This window comes from Pelophylax lessonae, assembly GCF_965119305.1.
Source record: "Pelophylax lessonae genome assembly, chromosome: 3".
NCBI lineage: Eukaryota > Metazoa > Chordata > Amphibia > Anura > Ranidae > Pelophylax > Pelophylax lessonae.
In genome coordinates, this window is record NC_138770.1 from 168,335,352 (window position 1) to 168,359,716 (window position 24,365).

At 41.8% G+C, this 24,365-nt stretch overlaps 1 protein-coding gene and 1 long non-coding RNA gene across 2 annotated transcripts in view; both read left to right on the forward strand.

Moving 5' to 3' along the window:
- The window catches only part of LOC309549321, a 232,946-nt gene extending 221,827 nt beyond the window's left edge, over nt 1-11,119 (forward strand). Inside the window, exon 4 of the long non-coding RNA XR_014225015.1 lies at nt 11,055-11,119. This is a non-coding gene — a long non-coding RNA (uncharacterized lncRNA). The remainder of the gene's footprint in view (nt 1-11,054) is intronic.
- A 449-nt stretch (nt 11,120-11,568) lies between these two features.
- The window catches only part of PPP2R3A (protein phosphatase 2 regulatory subunit B''alpha), a 142,454-nt gene continuing 129,657 nt past the window's right edge, over nt 11,569-24,365 (forward strand). The window contains exon 1 of the mRNA XM_082249512.1: nt 11,569-13,635. Within this exon, the coding sequence (XP_082105638.1) occupies nt 11,668-13,635 (1,968 nt within the window). The 5' untranslated portion in view covers nt 11,569-11,667. The remainder of the gene's footprint in view (nt 13,636-24,365) is intronic.

A 24,365-nucleotide genomic window follows, 5' to 3' on the forward strand; every position in this document is an offset into this window, starting at 1 on the left:
TTTTGCATCTGTTCGATTTTCACCATTTCCCAAAAAGGCGCAATTGAAAAGATACAAATATTTGTTATTTATTAACTCAGTACAGGTTAAGCGTTTACATTTAGTAGGATATTTGTAAATATTTGATGTGTTTTTATCTGATAATAATGATTTAATGGATTTTTAGCAAAAATATTGTTTCGATAAACAGTTGCACAAATATCACGGGACCTTAAAAATCAGTACCACCTTCTTTTTATTCTACTGTCATTCTACTGGTCATGTGCTTTTAAAGAAATATATGGTTTGGGGGATCTTTTACAAACTCTAAAACCTAAAAGTGAAAAATAAAAAAGCAAAGGAAAAATTGCAAAAATGGTCTCGCCAGCGGAGTTTAAAAGTGGAGCGCAGGACCTGGCATCAAAAGGGTTAACCGTGGTCAGTTTACAGAGGGAAGGGCAGAAACTGGCAGGATCAGCCAGGTTTTTTTATATTAAACGGGGCCAAATTACGCAGCCCTAACTGTGCTGGTATTCCATGCTTTAAGGAAAGAGGATGCCTTTTTTTTTTTCTTTTGGGGTAACAAACGCTTTAACAAAAGTTTTCCCTTATCTCTGTCCAGTGCCCTAACTCCACCCCACAAATAAAAAATAATCTATAGTTCTAATTTCTGGGAAAGTCAAAGGTTAGAAAACCTGTCACAAGGACATTCATTTCAACAACCTTCCCATAAGATTGTGTGCATGTAATGTATTTTAGGACATTAATTACCTGTAAAAGCATTCTATATGTAGACACTCAAAAGCCCGAGACTGCTGCTTGGTGCCACCATTTTGGATGTGACATCCGCAGCCCCAGCATACAAGAGCTGTCACTCATTTGACACTCTATAGCAGCCTTCTTAAACTTTTTACCCCCGAGGAACCCTTAAAATAATTTTTATGTCTCTGGGAACCTCTGCTAAAATTATTTATTAGGTGACAGGGCTCAAAATGCCACTTATATTTGTGGCCAGTGGGAAGAATAATCCTTCTTACAGTTGTGATTGTATTATCACCTTTACAGACAGTTAAAAAGGTCATTGGGGTCATATAGCTGGCTCTACCAGGTGGCAATGACTTTGGAACTGTGCAGGCATCAACAAATGGAAGGTAACTCAGCCTCAGTTCAAGGAACCTTATCAACCTCATTAGAAACCCTGGTTGAGAATGGTTGTTCTATAGTAGTCCCTGCCACACCTCCACTGACGGCTACATAAAAGCTTATGTAGGGAGGTTAGGGGAAAGATGGAGGAGCTGGGCCTGTACAGACAGTAATTAGACACTCCCAGAGGGAAGCGAGGGCTAATGATGTTCAAGGAAGGAGAGTGCTGTACCGGGGAGTCAACCCTCCTCAGGTAGTAATTTTAAAGGCAGATTGCAAATAAAAGAAAAAAGTATTATGTAAATAAAAAAAACTGCAGGTGAGTATTTTTGAACTCCATTAAACCCACTTCCCACCCATTTACCAGTTTTCTTCTTTAAAAAAAAAAAAAAAAAACCCCTTAGGATCCAGAAGTCTATTCTCCCTTTCCCCTCATCAGAACCATATCTGGCAGTGGAGACTGGTGATCCAGCTGTTGCAGATCTGGAGCTTGGGAGAACCCTGGTGCTGGACAACCATAAGCAAGTGTTTACTTCTGATACGGCCAGCAATACTGAAGTCCAGGAAGATCAATGGACTATAAGGATTCTCACCAGCACCCTCGTAGTTCATTGAGAAGTACAAGCCATCAACCTCCACAGTTTTTGGTACATGTAGTTTATTCATTCACAGAACTCTGTAAATGAATGATGCAGCCTCGTAGGCGGAGCCCCACACAGCCGCAATCTTTTTAGATTGTGACAGTGGGTGCGGGCATGTAACATGTTCCTGAAGGTGAAATTATAATTTAATTGAAATGGCATTTAGTTATGGGGTGCAGGTGGAGGGGCACCCCATAACTAAATGCCATTTATGGGGTGCAGGTGGAGGGGCATGCCCAGAAGCTGTGCAGGGATGACTCTCCTGCCCCAGAAGTGACGTCGGGGCCGGTGCAGTGCATTGTGGGACTGAAGAGGACACGGAAGAGGACGCAGAAGAGGACGCGCTGGCTTCAGCTGCCCACACCTGAGATGGCAGCGCTGGAGAAGAAATTTTCAAGGCAAGTATTTCTTCTAAAAGGTAAGTGTGACCTGGGACAGATCAGAGGCTATCCATTGTGGAATGCACTAGCCCTCCTTGTAATCAAGGGTATTTTTATTGAAAAAAACATTTTCGTGGCCGGAACTCCGCTTTAAACCTAGTACAGGCCGAATGTCGGCCGGTTCAATAGGAATCAATGGCTGAGAGCGCTGGCTGGAGTGTTTTAGTGGGGAATCCATCTCCCTGTCAGAACACAATATCTAAGCAGGGGAAATGGCTGTACTAACATCAGATTGTTAGTACATCAGCTCCAACCTGAGCTGACCGTTTTTTTTTTTTTCCTTTAATCCGCTGGGTGAAATGAAAAAAAAAAAAGTGGCTTAACTCATTAGGACAATGAGCGATAAACAAAGGGCAGTAACCAATCAGTTACTTTATTTCCCAGACTTCAAACTGAGTTCCTTTTAGTTTATTTTTCTTATTGCTTTACTAATAAAAACATACTGTATATGGCACTATTAATAAGAACATGTATCTGTGTTCTTTGAGAAAACATTTTCCGTATTTTTCTGAAATAGATGAGTAGATTGTGCAGCTGTCTAGCTGGAGTGGTTGCTGAGGATGTAGCAGTTTGTCGAACACTTGGTGACCTTCGATATTTTTGTCCCTCCAGGCTTTCTGTCAGCTGCTGTCTTGTTAGCTCATTCGTTTTCTCTCTGATTCCTTTCCGAACGGTAGCCTTGGCTCTTTATCATCTGGTTGAGTTTATGGAAGAGACATTTTTCATTGTTATATGATTTGCCCTGACTTCTGATTTCTATGTAAAGTGACATTGATAACCACACATGCAGGTTTTGTCAATTGGGATAACCACTTCCACACCAGGCAGTTTTTGGTACATTTTCTTTACATGTAACAATCAGTATTTTTTTTCCTAGAAAATTACTTAGAAGCCCTAATTATTATATATTTTGTTAAAGCCAAACCTCTAGAGCAGGGGTCTTCAAACTATGGCCCTCCAGTTGTTCAGGAACTACAATTCCCATCATGCCTAGCCATGTCTGTGAATGTCAGAGTTTTACAAAGCCTCATGGGATGTGTAGTTCCACAACAGCTGGAGGACCGTAGTTTGAGGATCCCTGCTCTAGAGAATAAATTGGTAGGTTTTGCAATTTTTCATGTTGCACAGTATTTGCACAATGTTTTTTCATAGGCAATTTTTGGGGAAAAACCCTCTTTTTTAATTTTAATGCAAAAAAAAAAAAAAAACCAATATATAACCATTTATGTAAAATATAAAAGATGTTACGCCGAGTAAACGGATATCAAACATGTCGCGCTTTAGCCCCTTGCCGACTGCCCCACGCACATTTACTGTGTGGCGGTGGCTCCTGTGCACAGAATCATGTACAGGTACGTCATTCTGCTTTTCTGGGGCGCGCACGCCGCTGGTGGCCCGCTCCCGATGTGATTGGACACGACGGGAGCCAATCAGCAGGGCCTGCAGACTCCGGAACCTGACAACAATTTGGGAGACAGAACCGCGATCTGCCTATGTAAACAAGGCAGATTGCCTTACTGTGGCAAAGAAAAGGCTGTTTCAAGCAGGAACAGTTAGCAAGCTCTCCCTATGAACACAATTAACCCTTTGATCACCCCTGATGTTAACCCTTTACCTGCGAGTGTCCGTACAGTGACAGTGCATAAGTTTAGCACTAATTACTGTATTAGTGTAACTGGTCCACAAAAAGTGTCACTTAGTTTCTGATTTGTCCGCCGCAATGTCGCAGTCCTGCTATAAGTTGCCTTTACTAGTAAAATAATTAAAAAAATAAAAAGTCTATAAATCTATCCCATAGTTTGTAGATGTTATAACTTTTGCACAAACCAGTCAATATACGCTTCTTAGGATTTTTTTTTTTTTTTTTTACCATCAATTTGTAGCAGAATACATATTGGCTTAAATCGATGAAGAAATTTGATTTATTTTTTAATTTTGTTTTATTGGATATGTTTTTTTCCAAAATTGTCGGCCTTTTTTTGTTGATAGCGCAAAAAATAGAAACCGCAGAGGTAATCAAATACCAGCAAAAGAAAGCGCTATATGTGGGGAAAAAAAGAACATTTTATTTGGGTACAGTTTCGCACAACCGCGCAATTGTCAAAGTAACACAGTCCCGTAACGCAAAAAATGGCCTTGTCATGCAGAGGGGTAAACCCTCCTGGAACTGAAGTGATTAAAATTGTGCACGCCCGAGCAACAACGACAGACAACGTAAATTTTACTATCCATAGGCAATGCTTTAAAAGGTTACCACTTTAGTTTCACAGAGTAGGTCTTGTGCTAGAATTACTGCCAATGATCAATGATCATGCAGTGATACCTTACATGAGTGGGACGTTCACTGTTTTGTGTTGTGTGACCGGCGCGCGGGTTTGAGTTTGCGCATGGGTATGAGGGCACTTTAAATATATTTTATTACATTTTTCTATTTTTACACTTTACATTTTTTTGATCACTTTTATTGCTGTCACAAGGAATGTAAACATCTTTATGACAGCAATAGGCATGTGACAGGTTCTCTTTATGGAGACATCGGTGGTCTATAAGACCCCCCCCCCCCCCCCCCCAAATCCCTCCTGTACCTTTAAAAGCATCCAAAACACCAAGATCATTGTTGTTAAATGGTGCAGGTGACATCCTGGTAAACCGGAAGTGATGTCATGTCTTTTTGTTCGGCTATGTTTGTTCATACTTATTTTAGGTAGTGAGAATAACCAGAAATATTCTCTGGATAATTGCTTTACATGTTGCTGTAAATCTTAAAGACCTGGGAATTTTGTATTTGTCATTAACACTTGTAGCTGCCTAAAAACCAAAAAGTGACCTTATGCAAGCCTTTTTTCCCCCTGAATTCTACAAAATATAGAACTTAGACATACATTGCAGATACAGGATCATGAGACAAATTATTTAGGCAATAGTTGCAAGTCAAAGAAGATACGCAAATTTCCTACAGTTTTTCTGATCTCTTGAAGGAAGAAAAAGGCTGTGTCAACAATTTTGTCCATAATGCAAAAATACTGAAATGAGAGAAGCAATGGAGAATGATGCATCATGTGCTAGGTTCCATTCAATCACAAGATACTATATTTATCGGTGTATAAAATGCACAGGCGTATAACACGCACATTCATTTTAAGAAGGAAGTTTCAGGAAAAAAATTAAATTTTAAATAAAGAACTTTGAAGCAAAAAAAGGGTCCATGCCCTTCAATGCAGCCTCACCAGTGCCCATCTGCAGCCCCACCATTGCCCATAATTTCAGCTTGATTAGTGCCTGTCTGCAGCCCCACCATAGCCCATCAATGCAGCCTGATCGGGTCCCATCTGCAGCTTCGCTATTGCCCATCAATGCAGCCTGATTAGTGCCCATCTGCAGCCTTACCATTGCCCATCATTGCAGCCTGATCAGTGCCCATCTGCAGCCTCACTATTCCCCATCATTGCAACCTGATCAGTGCCCATCTGCAGCCTCACTATTCCCCATCATTGCAGCCTGATCAGTGCCCATCTTCAGCCTCACTATTCCCCATCATTGCAGCCTGATCAGTGCCCATCTGCAGCCTCACCAGTGCCCATCTGCAGCCTCACCATTGCCCATCATTGCAGCCTGATCAGTGCCCATCTGCAGCCTCACTATTCCCCATCATTGCAACCTGATCAGTGCCCATCTGCAGCCTCACTATTCCCCATCATTGCAGCCTGATCAGTGCCCATCTTCAGCCTCACTATTCCCCATCATTGCAGCCTGATCAGTGCCCATCTGCAGCCTCACCAGTGCCCATCTGCAGCCTCACCATTGCCTATCATTGCAGCCTGATAATGGCCCATCTGCAGCCTCGCCATTGCCCATCATTGCAGCCTCACCATTGCCCATTATTGCAGCCTCACCATTGCCCATCTGCAGCCTCAACATTGCCCATCATTGCAGCCTGATCAGTGCCCATATTCAGCCTTACCCTTGCCCATCATCCTTACAGTCTCCCTTACCCATGAACCTATGAGTATGATGGGGTGGTTGTGTGGCCTAGATAGTCATGTAACAAGAAGCTGCAGTGCATAGTAGTGCTAAAAAAACAAAAAACAAAGGGTTATTTAAAATTTTAACATTAATGTACATTGAATTTTGGTTCTTGGTTGTATTTGCGGACTAGAGATGTGGTTAAAAGGTAGCCTGCCCAAACTACAATTTCCCGCTGTTTTCGTATAAAATTCAGGGACACCAACACAGATTTATCTCTTCACCGGAATCCATGACTTATGCTGCAGCAAGAGAAATCTGAGTCATTTGTAATGGCTGCAGCAGATGAGCACCAAGGAAATGTAATGCAAAGATCCAGCTGCTAGACTCCTCAACAGCTAATACCTGTAAGACCACATCCAGTGCCTTGTGCTAATGACCATGGTCAATGGATGTAAATGGCCTTGTCCTGTCCCCAAAATGATGTTTGGAAGAACTGAGCTATTCACAACTAGGGGGCAGTAATGAGTATATTTTACTACAGGGCACGATAGTTATTACCGTACTTTCAAAAAAATTTCTAACATCTCCAAAACTTTTGCAAGTTCACCAATCATTCTTCCTTAATGAGAACAGGAAGGAAAGGCGTAACTATGAATCAGTCCCTAGGGCAAGTCATGGAAGAAATGGCAGCAAACCTTGAAAGGATGTGCAGATTTTAGATGGAGACGTCTACTACAGAAATGTTGGTAAATTTCACTGTTTAAACAAATTAAATCTGTTAAACTGTTAAACTGCAGGTAAATAAAAATGTATCCCTTCCAGTGGAGCTGTGTCTGCACTGCAAGGTTTATTTGTTTAGTCTAGGAGAGTGGAGATGCCGTTTTACTTACCTGATCCTCTGCCCCTCCGACAGGTGGCGTTCCCCCACAATTCAGCAGTGGACTGTCCCTCAGCTTCCCCATATCCAGTGTAAGGCTCACTGCCAGGGATAATTTATTTGCCCAGAGTTGTACTTTAAATAAAATCTGTCTGTTTGACCAATCTAAATAGGTAGCGATTCAACCCAGTAGAAACCAAAATTTTAGCTTTGGATAAAACGATGCTTTAACCGCTTCAAGACCGCCCCACATACATATACTGCAGCAGGGTGGCAGTACCTGTATGTAGTTTTCAGGTCTTGAGTGTGCATGTGCGCTGCCGGCGACCCACTCCCACTGTGATATGAAACAGCGGGAGCCAATCAGTGGGTCTGGCGGACCTGATGTTCGCCAGCGATAGTTCCCGAGAGAGGAAGAACGGCGGTCTGCCTATGTAAATAAAGACAGTTCGCCGTTCTTTCAGAGGGGAAGATGGAGATCCTGTGTTTCTGCTAAGCAGGAACACAGATTTTTGTCTCTTCCCGAGTCAAAGCACCCCCAACACCGTTAGCAAGCACTCCCAGGAAACACATTTAATCCTTTGATTGCCCCTGATGTTAACCCCTTCCCTGTGTCATTAGTACAGTGACAGTGCATATTTTTTAACCACTTCCCGCCTACCCTATAGGCAATTGACGGTGGGAAGGTGGTTGCATTATCCTGACTCGCCGTCATATGCTGTCAATCACAGCTGGTCACATAGTACACAGGAAGAGCCATTGATCGTCGAACTGCGGCTCTCCTGACAGGGGGGGGGGGGTCTGTGCTGGTAATCAGAGCATTGGGGGGGTGCCACTAGAGCCACCAGGGATGCCCACCCATGGCCACCAGGAATGCCCACCATGGCCACCAGGGATGGCAATCAGGGCTCAGGGAGCCTGCCAGTGGTGCCCCCCATCAGTGCTTCCCACCATTGCCATCTATCAGTGCTGCCCACCAGTGCCCATTAGTGCCGCCTATCAGTGCCCACCAATGCAGCATATCAGTGCCACCTATCAGTGCTGCATATTAGTGCCACTCTGTCAGTGTGATCCTCATCAGTGCAGGAAAAAATGTATCTATTTACAAAATGTTATAACCTAAACAAAACAACTGTTTTTTTTTTTCAAACCTTTCGGTCTTTTTTTATTTGTGTAGCAAAAAAGAAATGCCACCAAAAGAAAGCTCTATTGTGGGAAAAAAATACATACATTTGGATTAGGTACAGTGTTGCATGACCACGCAATTGTCATTCAAAATGCAACAGCGCTAAAAGCTGAAAATTGGCCTGAGCAGGAAGGGGGTGAAAGTGCCCTGTATTGAAGTGGTTAAGCACTGATCACTGTATTAGTGTCACTGGTCTCAAAAAATGTCACTTGGTGTCAAATTTGTCCACTGCTGATCACCGCCATTACTAGTAAAAAAAAAAAAAAGATTTTAAATAAAAACTCTATAAATCTATCCCATAAACTGCAGGCGCTATTTCGCGCAAACCAATCAATATACGCTTATTGGGATTGTCGTTTTACCGAAAACGTGTAACAGAATACATATTGGCCTAAAATGATATAGAAATTCGATTTTTTTATTGTATTTTTTTTTTCTTTAATTGTTGGCCTTTTTTTTATAGCGCAAAAAATAAAAACTTCAGCGCTGATCAAATACCACCTAAAGAAAGCTCTATTTGTAGGAAAAAAGGACATTACTTTTATTCGGGTACAGCGTCACACTACTGCTCAATTGTCAGTTAAAGTAGCGCAGTGCCGTATCACAAGAAATGGCCTGGTCATGAAGGAGGGTAAACCTTCTGGAGCTGAAGTGGTTAAAATAAATTAAAAATGTGTGGTACTGACATTGAAAAAGCCAGTGAAAGAAAATAATTAAAAAGATTCAAATGAGATCTTCAAACAACCTGGTTTCCGGGGCAGAGAAGCCAGGAGGCTCTGTGCGAGTTACACGCTAACAACATTTCCAAATGTTTATCTTCTAATTTGTTGCTAGCGGTTAGAAAGCTCTCAGTCAGGATTTTCTTTTTTAAACTTGAAATGATTTCAGAGTAAATAAAAGTAATGGTATTTATCCTGTGAGCAAATCTAAAGTGGCTAGCAGTTATTTCAGCTGTTTGTCTGCTCGGTGTGTGCGCTGATCTGGGCAAGAAGTGATTTAAAGCGCCCTTGTGGACTGCTGATATGGGCAGGTTGGTATTTCAAGGGGGGAAGAACTGGTCACACGTCCACGCAGAGTATTGCACACGTGCAGGTTGTCATTCATAAATAGCAGTCCGCCACAAATTCTATAGCGTGATAGGTGATCCCACTCATTAGACTTCAGAGTAGTTATATGTTCAGGCCAGCTGAAGATTTGATTTATCTATTTTACAGGCTAACCCAAACATGTATGTTTGTGCCAGTGGAAAGAGGAAGTAAACCCACCAAAAAAAAAAAGAAAAAAAACTCTGTAAGACAAAGGCATAATGAGCTAGTATGCATTGCATACTTGCTCATTATGAAATACTTCCCTTAGAACGAAGCCCCCGCAGTGCCGCCCCCTCAGCAACAGGACGGCCGACATGTTTGGCTGTCCTGCTTCCTGGTTCGCGTCCTCTGGCCATCTGATTGGCCGGAGGCACGATAACATCACTCCTGCGCAGAAGCCGCCGTTCACGGCACAGGGTTCTGAAGGAACGGCACGAGTGTTCAACACCACTATGCTTTCCAAACACTTCATGATCTGACGGGTATCGTGATATGATTGAACACCCATGCGGACATCTTACTACACCCCGCTACATCTGGAATTCCTGAGTATTTTTAGCAATAAAGTGAGCTTATATAAATAAATATTGTATATTGACATCTGTGATGCTGTTTGGATGTTACATTTTTAAAGAAGCTGGACGCAGTTGGAAGGTGGCAGAGGCCATGATGGTACACCTCGCACTGCTCAACACTTTATGCTTTCAAAATGTAACATCCAAACTGCATCACATATAGCAATATACTATATTTACAGGCATACCCACTTTTAAGTACACAATGGGACCAGAGCATGTATGTAAAACGAAAATGTACTTAAAGTGAAGCAATACCTTTTTTCACTTCTCAATGCATGTAAATACACTAGCTCTATAGGAAATCTTGGTCAGCTTGACATGGCATTGCTCCCAAACCGTGTGATAAGGACACCAAGCTTGGGGAGCATGTTAAGGGGATCCAGGACTATGACATGGTAGATTACCTAGGCAAGCTGGCCGGCCACAACAAGGATATGTTGTAGTCCTGGGTCCCCTCTCGGTGCTCCCTAAGTTTGGTATCCCTGTCACTTATGGTTTGGGAGTAGTGCCATGTCAAGCTGACCAAGATTTCCTATAGACGCCAATGTTAAAAACAGGGAGTAGTGTCATGCCAAGCTGAACAAGCTGTGTCCTTACTCGCGAGTGTATGTAAAGTGAGTGTACTCCAAGCGGGGTATGCCTGTATTTATGCCCACCACTTTATTGCTAAAATTACTCTGCAATGAAAGACGTAGCTGGGTGTAGTAAGATGTCCTTATGGATCTTCTATCAGATTACCACTACCCGACATCAAGCATGCGCAGTAAGTGTTTTTGCTCCGAACATCACTTCCGTTGCACAATCTGATGGTAAGCGGCATTCTGATAGAACACCGGCCGCTCAGTACAGGGCCCAGAGGCAAGTGGAGATCATTGGAGTAGCGGTGTCTTCTTCAGCGTTTTCTAGCTTCACGGGGCATCAGCCAGGTATGTTATATACATAGTTACATTGGTCCATGATTGACCAATGTAACTATTTTATAACATGCCGATGCCTATTCTTTAAGCCAGGCTTGGCATGGTGTTTTGAGGCCCTGTCAAAACTGTGTGCTTCTGTTGGAGCATTAGAACTCATGTTGCAGTATGATGCACTGTACATTATTGTGGTTATTTTTCTGCAGTTTGCTATATTTAATACTCTTCTTTTCTCTTCCCAGGTAGTTATGCTAAACCTCTGACAAGCTGGGCTGAATTCCCTCCTGTATAGCTGTTTTAAGAAGAGAAATCACTGTTTGGATTATTTCTATAAAACCTTTTAATTACAAAAGTTTTGGCATTTTTTTTAAGGTGCTGCAATGTTTTTGCAAAGAAGTTCTTATACCTTCTCCTGGAGCCCCGTGTGGTTACACGTAAAGACAAATGAAATAAGATGCTGTGTTTTACAGTTTTCGGAAAAGATACAGAGATAAACTAGAACATCTTTCATCCTCCATCTCATCAACCTTGACTGGAAACTGACACCACCCGCTGGCTTACTCTGTGAATTGTTGCCTTGGCAGTTCTATTTATTCTCTGTGCGCGTGTTTTCATTCTGCACTTCTGTTTTTATTATTTTTTGATTCATACCTGTGGGCCGTGACTGGTTTATCAGCTGGAGATTTTAGAAAAGTAAAAACCTGATCTAAAACCTGATCACTTTTCTTACCCAAATAAGGTTCATAAGCTGTTACACGGAATATGTTTTGGAAATTGAGTATCTAAATTACAGGATGAGTGAAAACTGTTAAGCCTGACTTTCTATATACGCCTATTTATTTATTTATTTTCCTCATGGCGGCACCTTACAAGGTGATTGTGAGTAAACTCACATGTTACAACAATGTTGTATTGGACAATCGACTGCAGAATGTAGTTCATTATTGCCCTGGTGCTTGCCAGGCTCATAGATTTGGAGTCCAGTGTCTGGTGGCCCATCACACTATGTGTTCAGAACTTCTAAAAGCTCCAGAGACAACTTCGAACCATGGCGGGGATATTACAAACAAAAGCACAGTTGGAGAAAGTGGTGAGGACTATACTCACTTAAACCCTCGGGTTAAAAAAGCCTCTACCATTCAGAGTACCAGCAGCCTGAAGGACATAACGGGTGAAGCCATAAATCTTGCCAGTGGAAAAGCCAAGGAATTTTCTTTTGAAAAGCTAAAGAATGCTCCAAGCCAGCATGTCAACTTCAGGAAAGGACGCAAAGTCCGTCCTGAGTCATTTAATAGAAGATCGGCTGACTATGACTTTATATTTGGTCAGTTTGGCAACAATGAGAACTGCCCTCCCCTAGGTTTGTTACAGGTAGCAGAGGAAAAAACATTATTGCCACATGGTACATCTTTGGAACAGAGCATTAACAGCATGGCCACATTATATCTCCAAGGACTATCCGAAGAAAATCTCATAAACCAGATCCTAAAAAAGCACAAACTTGATGGTTCTGGATCTGGAGAAGACATAAAAATGTGCTTGGACATTCTACTCAAATGTTCTGAAGATCTAAAGAAATGTACCAATATAATCAAACAGTGCATCAAAAATAGGTCTGTGGGGGGGAACAGCAGTAATATGGGTGAGGGAAAAGGTGCTGACCATTTTCCAAATCCTGAAATTATTTATATGAATGTAATGGCAAGACTATCATCCTATCTGAAAAAGCTTCCCTTTGAAATGGAACAAGGAAGAACTGAACCCAGTGATCTGGCTGAACTTGTAAAAAGCCTAAATAGTTTACAGCAGCATCCATTTTCACCAATTTATGGTCATGAACAGCCTCCTAAATATGAAGATGTAGTTCAGACGCCTCCTTCACTAAAAGCTATATCTTTATCTTCTAGTGAAAAACAAGATCCAGTGCCACAAAGCCCCAATGCCAATGATGGCTCAGTAAAAAACATTTCAGAAGTTGCCCCTCCACTGCCTGCAAAAACTTGGCAAAGAGGCAACAGACAAATCCAGGCAAATGCTTCAAAAAATTATTCTTCGTTTTCTCAGCAAACCATGCACCAAGCACAGCCACATTCTGGGGAAAAGCTGCCCAGGGGTTCAGCTGAAAAACTTTTTATTGAAGAAGATTCTGATTCTCAATCTGTTCTTGGTTACCAAAAAAGGTCACCAAGTACGCCAAATTTACCAGCATTGTCAGAGAGCAGACGATGGTCAAGTGAAAGTCCGCTTTCTCAAAAAACAGTGGATGCGCAGCATCCCATAGAGATGACTTTGAAATTGCCTAGCAGTTCATCTCATTCCCCTTCTAGTAATGGGAGCACTAGAGCAATTATACCCCAGCATAAAGGCAACACAGACATACCACCTAAAGTAGGAAAGAGCAGTGATCATGAGGAAATTGACAAGCTACTTTTGGACTTGGAGCGTTTTTCTCAGAAAATTGAGAACACTTTAAAAAATCCACCACTTTCCTCAACTGATCCCTCTAGAATGCAATTATCAATCCCCACTGAGGAGCACAATTTACAATCTACTTCATCAGCACAGGCTAAGGGAGCTACTACAAATAAATCAGAGGATGAGGACAATCTTTTGTCACGTATTTTGGGCAGCATTGAGGACTTTGCCCAGGAGCTTGTAGACTGGCGGTCAGGTAGAGGAACCCTGTCCAAACAAAAGGAAGTAATGCAAATTCTTCAAGAAACCATTATACCTCAGAGCCCATTGCCCTCCCCAACTAACCAAAACCAAGTCAAGGACTCTGGGCCCACTTTGTCAATTCGGCAGACCCCTGAAGTAGTGAAGGTAAGAGCATGCCGTCAACTGTGGTGAATGAATGTGTATACTGTTGTACCATAAAGCAATGTTAATGTCACCTAACCGTAAAATATGAAATGTAAAACTGAAAAGTTTTAAAGTATAGGTTCATCTTTGGGAACAGGTTACATGTTCTACCTATTTTTAGGGTGGAACATTTACCATGTTCCCACTCCTGTAGCTGCTGGCCGCTCCTCTGCCTCTAGTGACAGCAAGTGAAGGATCTTCTCCCTCTGCTTGCTGTCACTATTTATTTATTTTTTTAAATGTGGGCAGGCTGAGCTTCGCCCACCCAGCTGCGTCATTCATTCACAGAGCTCTCTGAATGAGAACCTACACGTATCAACAGCCTTTGCGGATGCCGGCTTGTAGCTCTAGTTCATTGTCTCTTCCTGTCAGTGTGTATCTTTCTGCCCATACAAAGTACGAACAGGCGGATAAACTGACAAATCTGCATGGCACCCACAATCTGCAAAAAGATGTGCATTTATTATTTTATTTAAAAAGGTGAACTCATCCTTTTAAAGAAATGTATAAACAGAATGGACTATTTATTCTCAACGGCTTCTACAAATATATGAATGGTGTGTAGCGGTGGTCTTCTAATAGGAAATCTTATTTTTTGCATTGATTATTACAGTTCACAAGCTCTGAGTGCAGCCTTTTGTTTCACTGATCATTAATGCTTTTTGGTGGACACCAAATTCTGCATTTTTGCAGTGTTCTTCTTTATTATACTTTTTTTGCATTTTAAATAAGAGTTATAGGCCTCCTGCACATTGGGCATGTGCTGTATGCTGTTTTTACAAGCGTTTGACATTTTTTTATTTCAGCCCGTAGAAGCAACTCTGTTAGCATATGTGTCCGTGCACATTTGGGCGTTTTCAGACATATTTGGAAAGGAGAGTTTACAGACTGGAAAAAAAAAAAAGTGAATTTTTTAAAGCAGCCGTTGGGCAGAAAAAATGCTTGAAGCTCGTTAGTGTGGTCTGTAAAACAGTTCATCGTTTTTAAATGTGAATTGATTCTAGTGAAAAATGAGCAGAGAAGAATGTTTTGAAAAAGAAAAAAAAGCTTATAAATGCAAATGCGCATTAATGCATGTGCAATACGCTTAAATATACGTGTTTTTTGGGGGGTTTTTTTACGCTTTTTTCTGTCCGAGTTTCTGGCATTTCTTTGGGTGCCCAGTATGCATGAAGCCTTAATCCTTTTTTATGTAAACTTAGTAAAACCTGGCTGTCTTTGTGTACGGTATAGTATTGTATTTGCGGGTAGTATAATAGTGTCATTCTGTTTTTATTCTACGTGTGAACTTGGAGAGCTTGCTTGGTCATTTCAGTATTTCTATGGTAAAGCTTTGTTTTGATGCCATCTCTGATAGATGTCCTACATAGCGGAAACCCTAACTTACCCATACATAAACTAAAAGTCAATGTGCAAGTACAATGATTCATTTTTATGTTTTTTATTTAATTACATCTCATGCACATAGCGCTGAATATTCCCTGAGTAATAATGAGACATCATTTGTGTGTAATTTGGCCCACGAGGTGTCAAGCCAGTACTAAAGTAATTATATTATACGGTCATTAATTACATGTCTAATACACATCCGGATGAGGTTTGAGTAAATGTAATCCTTGAATTACCGGCTGGAAGAAAACGGCAACGTGTAGATGAGAAATGGATAAATCTTTTGCAAAAAAGGCAAATAAATAGCTTGTTTTTATGTGCGTCTTCCAAAATATAATGATTGTAAAGGCATGGAAAGCCTTTTCTAAGGCAATAAATTAATGCATATGCTTGAAGTGATCTACATGAAGTGCTATTTGTACATTAATAATCTCTGCAGTAAGCATACATTTTATTATCCAGGCTTTCCTATGTTGCTTGCTCAGCTGCACCAGAATATGAATAAGTGACTCCTGGTCTCCCAGGTAACTCTAATGCATGTTACAATTACAGACTGCAGGTTTTTCTTTATTTCTATCGGTACACAGAGATAAGGGAGATGATGGCTTTCAGTAGAGGTGCACATCATTAGTTTTATGGTTTACATTTAACCCTCCTTTTACTGTACATTAGGACTGTGGAGTCATTTTGCATGGCCTACAATATCTCTTGTGGGCCATTGAGGATATCAATCCTTATGCCTAGTACACACAATCAGAAAATTGGATGAAAAATACAACTTTCTAAGCAATGGGCGATAATTTGAGGGTTAGTACATAGCTTTCGAGAGGCGATCATGACAGTTCATGTGAAATTATCCGAAGGGACAAACAAGAACGATATCAGAACGTACAACTTTTGTTTAATCAGTTCAGTATTCGCCCCCAAAAAAATCTGAAGATCAAGACCACGCATGCTCAGAAACAACAGAATACATTACATCACTTCTGAAGTTGTATTCTGTCGTACTAGAATTTTCATAAGTTTAGTAACCTTTGCATTTTCGATATAAGACTAGCATGCAAAAACCAAAAAAAAAAGAACAATCATTTGTCTAAAATTCTAATCCTGTGAACGAGGCTTAAAGGAGTTGTAAAGGCAGGTTTTTTTATCCTATTGCATCCCCTAATACTTACCTGAGCCCCCTCTGTATCCAGCAATGTCCATGAGTCTCTTGGCCGTCGGGGGGTCTCTCTCCTGATTGGCTGGGACACAGTCGCAGCGCCATTGGCTCCCGCTGCTGTCAATCAAATTCAGTTAGCCAATCATCACAGAGGGGGCAGGGCCAAATGGCAGCTCTGTGTCTGAATGGACACACGGCAGCTCTGCTCAGGGGGCCCCCCATAGCAAGTTGCTTGCTGTGGGGGCACTTGACAGGAGGGAGGGGCCAGGAGCAACAGTGAGGGACCTGAGAAGAGAAGGATCTGGGCTTCTCTGTGCAAATCCAACTTCACAGAGGAGGTAAGTATAACATGTTATTAAAAATAAAAACACGACTTTACAATCACTTGAAGTCTTCTACACTTTAGTGCAAAGTGTTTCTAGTTTTCTCATTTAGGCGTTTGAGTTGTTATAGTAAACATTTATAGCATAGATCTAATGACACTCTTCTCATAGAAATTAGTTGACTGCAAAGTCACTGAGTGCCTGTTCATGATCAAGGATGGTTTTGTGGTTCATTAATGAAATTACCAGATGTGGGCCTTCATCCAAGAAAAAGTTGGAAGTTTAGAACTGCATTGAGTTTATTTTGTTACCATGTAAAGAGCAGCAATATGCCATAAGAAATCCTGATTACACGCTGTGGTCAGTTGCTGTGTATACAGAATAGGAATATAAAGTTTCACTGTTAAAGAAAGTGATTATTGGCCAATTATACCAAATTAAAAAAAGATAACATGATGTGGTGTTTTTACAGAACTGGAGCATTGTCAGTGCTTCTAATTTGAAGATCTGATAATGTTAAATGCCATATAATGAAAGCACAGTGTATGTGCAGGTCTTGGCATTACTGATTTTATAGAATTTCCAGACATTTGTGGTACATATTACGCTTTGTTTATTTTGTGGCTTGCACAGTTACTCTAAGTTCAGGCCATTTGCCTCTGAAAAAAGTGTCCCTCAGTTTTCCTAATTATAAACTATACTATTGAAATAATTTTTAGGTCCTGGGGAACCTAACCCCTAGGAGCCTTTAACCCTTAATTTCTTAAATCTGAGCTCCAGGCAAACGGCTATATATGCACAGATGAGTTTTAAACAGCTCTGTCTGGCAGAACAGAAGGCCAATGACTCGACTAGTAAAAGTGAAGCAGGAGTCTGAGCTCATCTCTTTGTCACTCTGCTCTCTCCAGGACGCACGTCCAGTTTTAGCACATGAGTACAACTGATTGGCTCCTGGTGCTATTTTTCAGTCTTCCATTCTCAGCTGTACAGGGGATTGCAAGAGGCTTATATTCAGGTACTTACTGCTTTCATTTAAAACAATACATTTAAAGCCGAATTCCAGGTATGGATATTTTTGCATAGTTACCCTATTCCAGGTATGGGTATTTTTGCATAGTTACATTATTCTAGCTTGGACCAATGTACCCATGCATGCTCCATACCAGGCTGATATCTGTGGAACCTGGAAATCACTGTAGTAGGCACCACTACATTTTGCCCCTGTACAAATCAATAGTAAGACCTCATCGGGAATATGCAGTTCGTTTTGGGCACCAGTTCATAAAAAGGATATTGGGAACTGGAGAAAGTGCAGAGAAGGGCAACCAAACTGATAAGAGGCATGGAGGAGCTCAGCTATGAGGAAAGAATAGACGAACTCTCTTGTGAAGAGGCGATTAGGGGGGTTATGATCAACATGTATAAATACATAAGGGGTCCATATAAGGAACTTGGTGTTGAGTTATTCACTTTAAGGTTATCACAGAGGACAAGGGGGCACTCCTTACGTCTAGAGGAAAAGAGATTTTGTCTCCAAATACAGAAGGGTTTCTTCACCGTAAGAGCTGTGGAAATGTGGAATAGAGTCCCTCCAGGGGGGGTTCTGGTCAGCTCACTAGATTGCTGTAAAAAAGGTCTGGATTCTTTCCTAGGTGTACATAATATAAGTGGGTACTAATATTTATAGGTAAAGTTGATCCAGGGAATATCCGATTGCCTCTCGGGAGATCAGGAAGGAATTTTTTCCCCTGCTGTAGCAAATTGAATCATGCTTTGCTGGCGTTTTTCACCTTCCTCTGGATCAACTGCGGGTATAGGATTGTGTATATGGGATTGTATGGTTGTGTTTTCTTTACTGTTTTTTATTGGTTGAGCCAGATGGACTTGTGTCTTTTTTCAGCCTGATTAACTATGTAACTATGTACTGCAGTGATTGGCACTCGGCACAGGACCTGGCGTGATCGTTTTAGTTAGCGGTGCCTTCTACAGTGATTTCCAGCTTCCATAGGTATAGGCCAGGTATGGAACATTCCTATGCAAGCTGGAACAAAATGACAATGCAAAACATATCCATACCTCTGGAATTCAGCTTTAGAGATGGATTAATGTGATGTAACTGAAGCTAACCAAATCCTAATGTTGCCTAAAACCCCTTTTGCAGCCTTATGTGGCTGTCCATGTCAGGAGATAACAGCCCTACACAACCAAGCCAATGTCCCGTCACTGAAAGCTCATGACATTCATCTTGGCATTGTGAAAGGTTTTTTTCAGATAAGTGTTAGCAAAATTAATTTAAAACTCCACAAAAATGTCAGAGACAAGTTGCCAATCCAAAAAAGGGGGTGTGGTATAACCAAAGATGATATATATATTAGGGATCAACCGATTATCGGCAACACTGATATATCGGGGATATGCACTTTCCCCGATATATCGGAATCGGCCCCTGCGGTTACCAATATTGCCGATATTTCGGAAAAGTGCTGTACCGGAGTGATGCCTGCAGCTAGAGGCATCACCCCGGTATTGGCGTCCATAGCCGACAGTCAGCTGTCTTGTAATGACAACCGATGCGGCTGAGAAGCCTCTCGGCTGTCATTACAAGGAGCAGGAGGGGACGTCGCCTCCCGCCGCTTTCCGCTGTTCGCCCGGGTCTCCCATCCCACCGGGAGACCCGGGCATCCTACCTGCACGGCCCCCGAACATAAGACCCGATCAAAGCCGCATTCGAGTCTGATCGAGTCTCCATGTAAAAACCCGGAAGTGATGTCAGCACCACATTCAAAAAACTGACAGCATTCAAAACAGCCAAACTTGGAGTTTTGAATGCTTTTCAGTGCCGAGGAGGGGTTTGGGGTCTTTTAGACCCCAGATCCCTCCTCAAGAGTACCTGGGGAAAAATAAAAAATAAAATTTTTTACATGCCCGAAAATATCGTCTGATATCCGATGACCAAAGTATCAGTATCGGCATTAAAAAAAAAACAATATTGGTCGATCACTAATATATATATATATATATATATATATATATATATAGGAGGGTCTCTTTGCTTAGTTTAGTCCATATTGAGCCTTCAGTTAGAAATGTTGGCATGTGGCTGCAGCTAAAAGATTATATTTGTCTACTCTATAAACTGTTATATTTCTAGAGGGTATTAAGAGAAAGGCTCAGCATTCATCCATCTCTATCAGTGAAAGCAGTTTTCTGCACCATTTGATTGATTGCAGGCTATCTGGCAGGAAAAAGGTTTAATTATGGGCTGGCATTTTTTTCTGCTATCCTTCCTTTAGGGAATAAGTTACGATGGTAAAGGAAAACTTCTAAATTATACATTTCAGTACAAATTTGGGCAAAACATGCATGTGCTGTTCATGATTTAATGAGTCATTTGGACTTTATATGCTTTTTTCAAACTTTATTGGCAAGCAGCGACTGGAAGGAGGCAGCAGTGGTTAATGACCCTAAATTCTGGTTTAAAAAGAAAAAAAAAAAATATTTTCAAGTATGTATTCTTAACTCAAAATAGTCCCTTTTTTGATCTTTAACCTGCCCGCCTCCTCCCTCCTGACCAGGCCATTTTTTGTGATTGTGCGTTCCTTTAACTGCTAATTGCGTGGCCGTACAATGTTGTACCCAAAAAAAAGTATGCATTTCTTTTCCCACAAATAGAGCTTTCTCTGTGGTTTTTATTTTATGGGCTAGAAACAAAAAAAAAAAGACCGACAATTTTGAAAAAAACAAACAAAATGTTTTACTTACTGCTATAAAACACATCCAATAAAAAAATGGAAACAAAATCTAATTTCTTTATCAATTTAGGCCAAATATGTATTCTGCTACATATTTTTGGTAAAGAAAAATCCCAATAAGCGTATACTGATTGGTTTGCCAAAAGTTATAGTGCCTACAATGGAACAAATTTAGGGAAGTTTTATTTAATTTTTTTTCCTTTTTTTTCTAGCAATTGCGGCGATCAGCAACTTATAGTGGGACTGCGATATTGCGTCCGACAAATTGGACACCTAACTGACACTTTTTGGGGAACCAGTGACATTATTACAGTTATCAGTGCTAACAATATGCACTGTCAATGTATTACTATGACACTGGCTGGGAAGGGGCTAACATCAGGGGCAATCAAAGGGTTAAATGTGTGCCTAGCTGGTGTTTAAGTGTAGTGGGGGAGGTGCTTTTTCTAAAGGAAGACATGGATCGGTGTTTCTGCTTTACAGGAACACAGGATCCATCCCTTCTGTACTGACAGAACGGTAACCTGCCTTGTTTACATAGGTAGACTGCTGTTCTGCCTGTGTACCGAACGATCAGCGTGTGCCAGCGGACTTAGGGTCCGCGGGACCTACTGATCAACACCTGCTGTAAAAAATAACAGCAGGAGCAAGCCACCAACTATGCGCACTTGCGCCCGATACCCAGATGTGCAGGACCACATATATATATATATATATATATATAAAACATCCTGCACAGCACACCCATCCTGTAGCAGTAAATGTGCTATAAGGTGGTCGGCAAGTGGTCCCACTGTATGGAACAACATAGCCAACCTGTCTTGCTAACTCCTGAGATTGATTAGGGACTATTGACTATGGAATTTGTAATGTGCATAGGAGCAGCGCAGTGAACATCTAACATGTACTGCTTGTTGCAAATTGAGATGACCACACTTTTCTCCAACCCAGTTGAAATATATGTGTACTCTCCCCTTGTAAAACAACTCATTCAGTTTTAAATAGAAATGAAAGGCAAAACATGAATATGTATACATTTATTTTTTCCCCCCTTTTTTCTAAGTGATCACATACCCTCTGTTCTCAGCTGCACAAGGACTTGGAGAGCTGGGGAAGGAGTAGCAGAAGTACACTGATCTTCCGAGTGGATAGCTGTGGGGGGTGGGGGTCTTCAGCGCATGTCTGATCATTGCGTTCCCAGTACGACTAGAAAACTGGCAACAGTGTGGTGTTCTGCCTAGTGGGGTCAGTTTTTAATAAGAAAGCAGAGTGACAAACACCAAATATCTTGTGACAAACACCAGATATTTCACACAAAGGAAGCAATACAAAGAGACCAGGATACTTTTTCATACAAGTACATGGTACAGCAGGCACATATCAGGAATATGGAATGTTGGGTTTACATATTCCTTAACCACTTGCCTACTATGCACTGTACATCTACTGCGAACATGCAGACCAGCTGCGCAGGATCACATATTTATATAGTATAAATATGTGATTCTGCTCTTCCGGGTAGGAGGGTTGTGCGGCGCACCACTTGTGCTGTGATTAGTCAGTACCACCAAATGAAAGCTCTATTTGTGGGAAAAAATGACAAATGTTATTTATGTACAGCGTTGCATGACCGCGCAATTGTCAGTTAAAGTAATGCAGGTCAAGTGGTTAAGCAACACAGCTTTTTCATCACCTATTTTCCACTGACACGCTGGTATCATTGGAAGGAATAGTGCCCCATCGCTGGTATCATTGGAAGGAATAGTGCCCCATCGCTGGTATCATTGGAAGGAATAGTGCCCCATCGCTGGTATCATTGGAAGGAATAGTGCCCCATCGCTGGTGTCATTGGAAGGAATAGTGCCCCATCGCTGGAGTCAGTGGAAGGAATAGTGCCCCATCACTGTTGTCAGTGGGAGGAATAGTGTCCCATTGCTGGTGTCAGTGGGAGAAATAGTGCCCCATCGCTGGTTTCAGTGGGAGGAATAGTGACCCATCATTGGTGTCAGTGGGAGGAATGGATCCCCATCATTGGTATCCATAGGAAGACTAGTGCCCAATCATTGGTATCAGTGTGGGGGGGGGGGGTAGTGCTCCATCGCTGGAGTCAGTGGAAGGAATAGTGCCCCATCACTGTTGTCAGTGGGAGGAATAGTGTCCCATTGCTGGTGTCAGTGGGAGAAATAGTGCCCCATCGCTGGTTTCAGTGGGAGGAATAGTGACCCATCATTGGTGTCAGTGGGAGGAATGGATCCCCATCATTGGTATCCATAGGAAGACTAGTGCCCAATCATTGGTATCAGTGTGGGGGGGGGGGATAGTGCTCCATCATTGGTGTCCGTGGAAAGAATAGTGCCCCAACATTGGTGTCAGTGGAAAGAATATTGCCCCATCATTGTTATCAGTGGGAGGAATGGTGCCCCATTATTGGTGTTAGTGGAAAGAATAGTGCCCCCCATCATTGGTGTCAGTGGAAAGAATAGTGCCCCATTATTGTTATCAGTGGGAGGAATGATGCTCCATCATTGGTGTCAGTGGAAAGAATAGTGCCCCATCATTGTTATCAGTGGGAGGAATGGTGCCCTATCGTTGGTGTTAGTGGAAAGAATATTGCCCCATCATTGTTATCAGTGGGAGGAATGGTGCCCCATTATTGGTGTAAGTGGAAAGAATAGTGCCCCCCATCATTGGTGTTAGTGCAAAGAATAGTGCCCCATTATTCTTATCAGTGGGAGGAATAGTGACCCATCATTGGTGTCAGTGGGAGGAATAGTGACCCATCATTAGTGTCAGTGGGAGGAATGGATCTCCATCATTGGTATCAGTGGAAGGAATAGTGCCCCGTTGCTGGTGTCAGTGGAAAGAATAGTGCCCCATCATTGTTATCAGTGGGAGGAATGGTGCCCTATCGTTGTGGAAGGAATAGTGCCCCATCATTGGTATCAGTGGGTGGAATAGTGCCCCATCGATGGAGTCAATGTCTCAAGGGCCAGATAAAGCATAGCAAAGGGTCTCATCTGGCCTTCGTGTTGCAGTTTGGAGACCACAGCTCTAAGACCTTAGCTATTTTCCTGAGTATTATAATTTGTTGCTTAGGGCTCATAGGATGCAAGTCCGACAGATAGGAGGTTTTGTATGACAGCGTGGCTTTGGGTACATGCAGACTGCGGTGCTGAATGAGGTTTCTCAATGTGTTTGCTCAGCAGGAGATGTGGAATTCTCTCCATACTAAACAAACACGCAAGCTTTTTAACCTCTTGAGTTTTCTGGATGAACAAATGGAAACATACTGCAGCTCATTGTGAACGCTTCAAGATTTAATATGTCATTTGCAAAGTGATTCATGTTAAGTGTAGAAACAGCAATATACAGTTCCAGACCAAGTTCACACATTTGCAAAGATCACCAGGGCACTTCAGCAACATTGTACCTTAGACTTGAATGCGTTCTGTCATTTTACCTATGAATTTACTATTTCTCTTTTGAACTCTTTAATATTTCTACGATAAAGATGCCAATTTCCGTAGCACTCCGATTTTCATGTTGCCTATCCCTTAAGCCCCCTTGTTTGTTTTCCTTGTGCAAGTGGTGGGAGGGTAGCTTCATCCTGGTGTGAAAAAGTTATGTTGCTCGCCCGCCCCCTTCTGCCGTCTCCGCCATTCAAAGTTTTCTTGTTACTGCACTCCCACAATGAAACATGCTTTGTAAATGGGCAGTGGAGCAGTTGAATGACAGGATTCCACATCCTATTCACAGAACGTGGCTTATAGTAATATGAGTTCTGTGAATTGCAGAGAAGGCAGAAGGGGGAGGACAATGCAACTTTTCCCTGTAGCAGTGGCTGTTTACCATCGCTCTGGGCAGCATCCACAGCTTGAGGAGGCAAAGTAGGGAGGACTTTTGGAAGAAGCAGTAGCCTACAGGTAATGAGATACACACTATTACACATATCCACCCCCCCCCCCAAAAAAATGAAAGATAAACTTCACCTTTAACTATGGCATTATGATACACGAGACTCTGTTTTGCTGTAGATTTTGCCGTTTGTCTTTGTAAATAATCCAT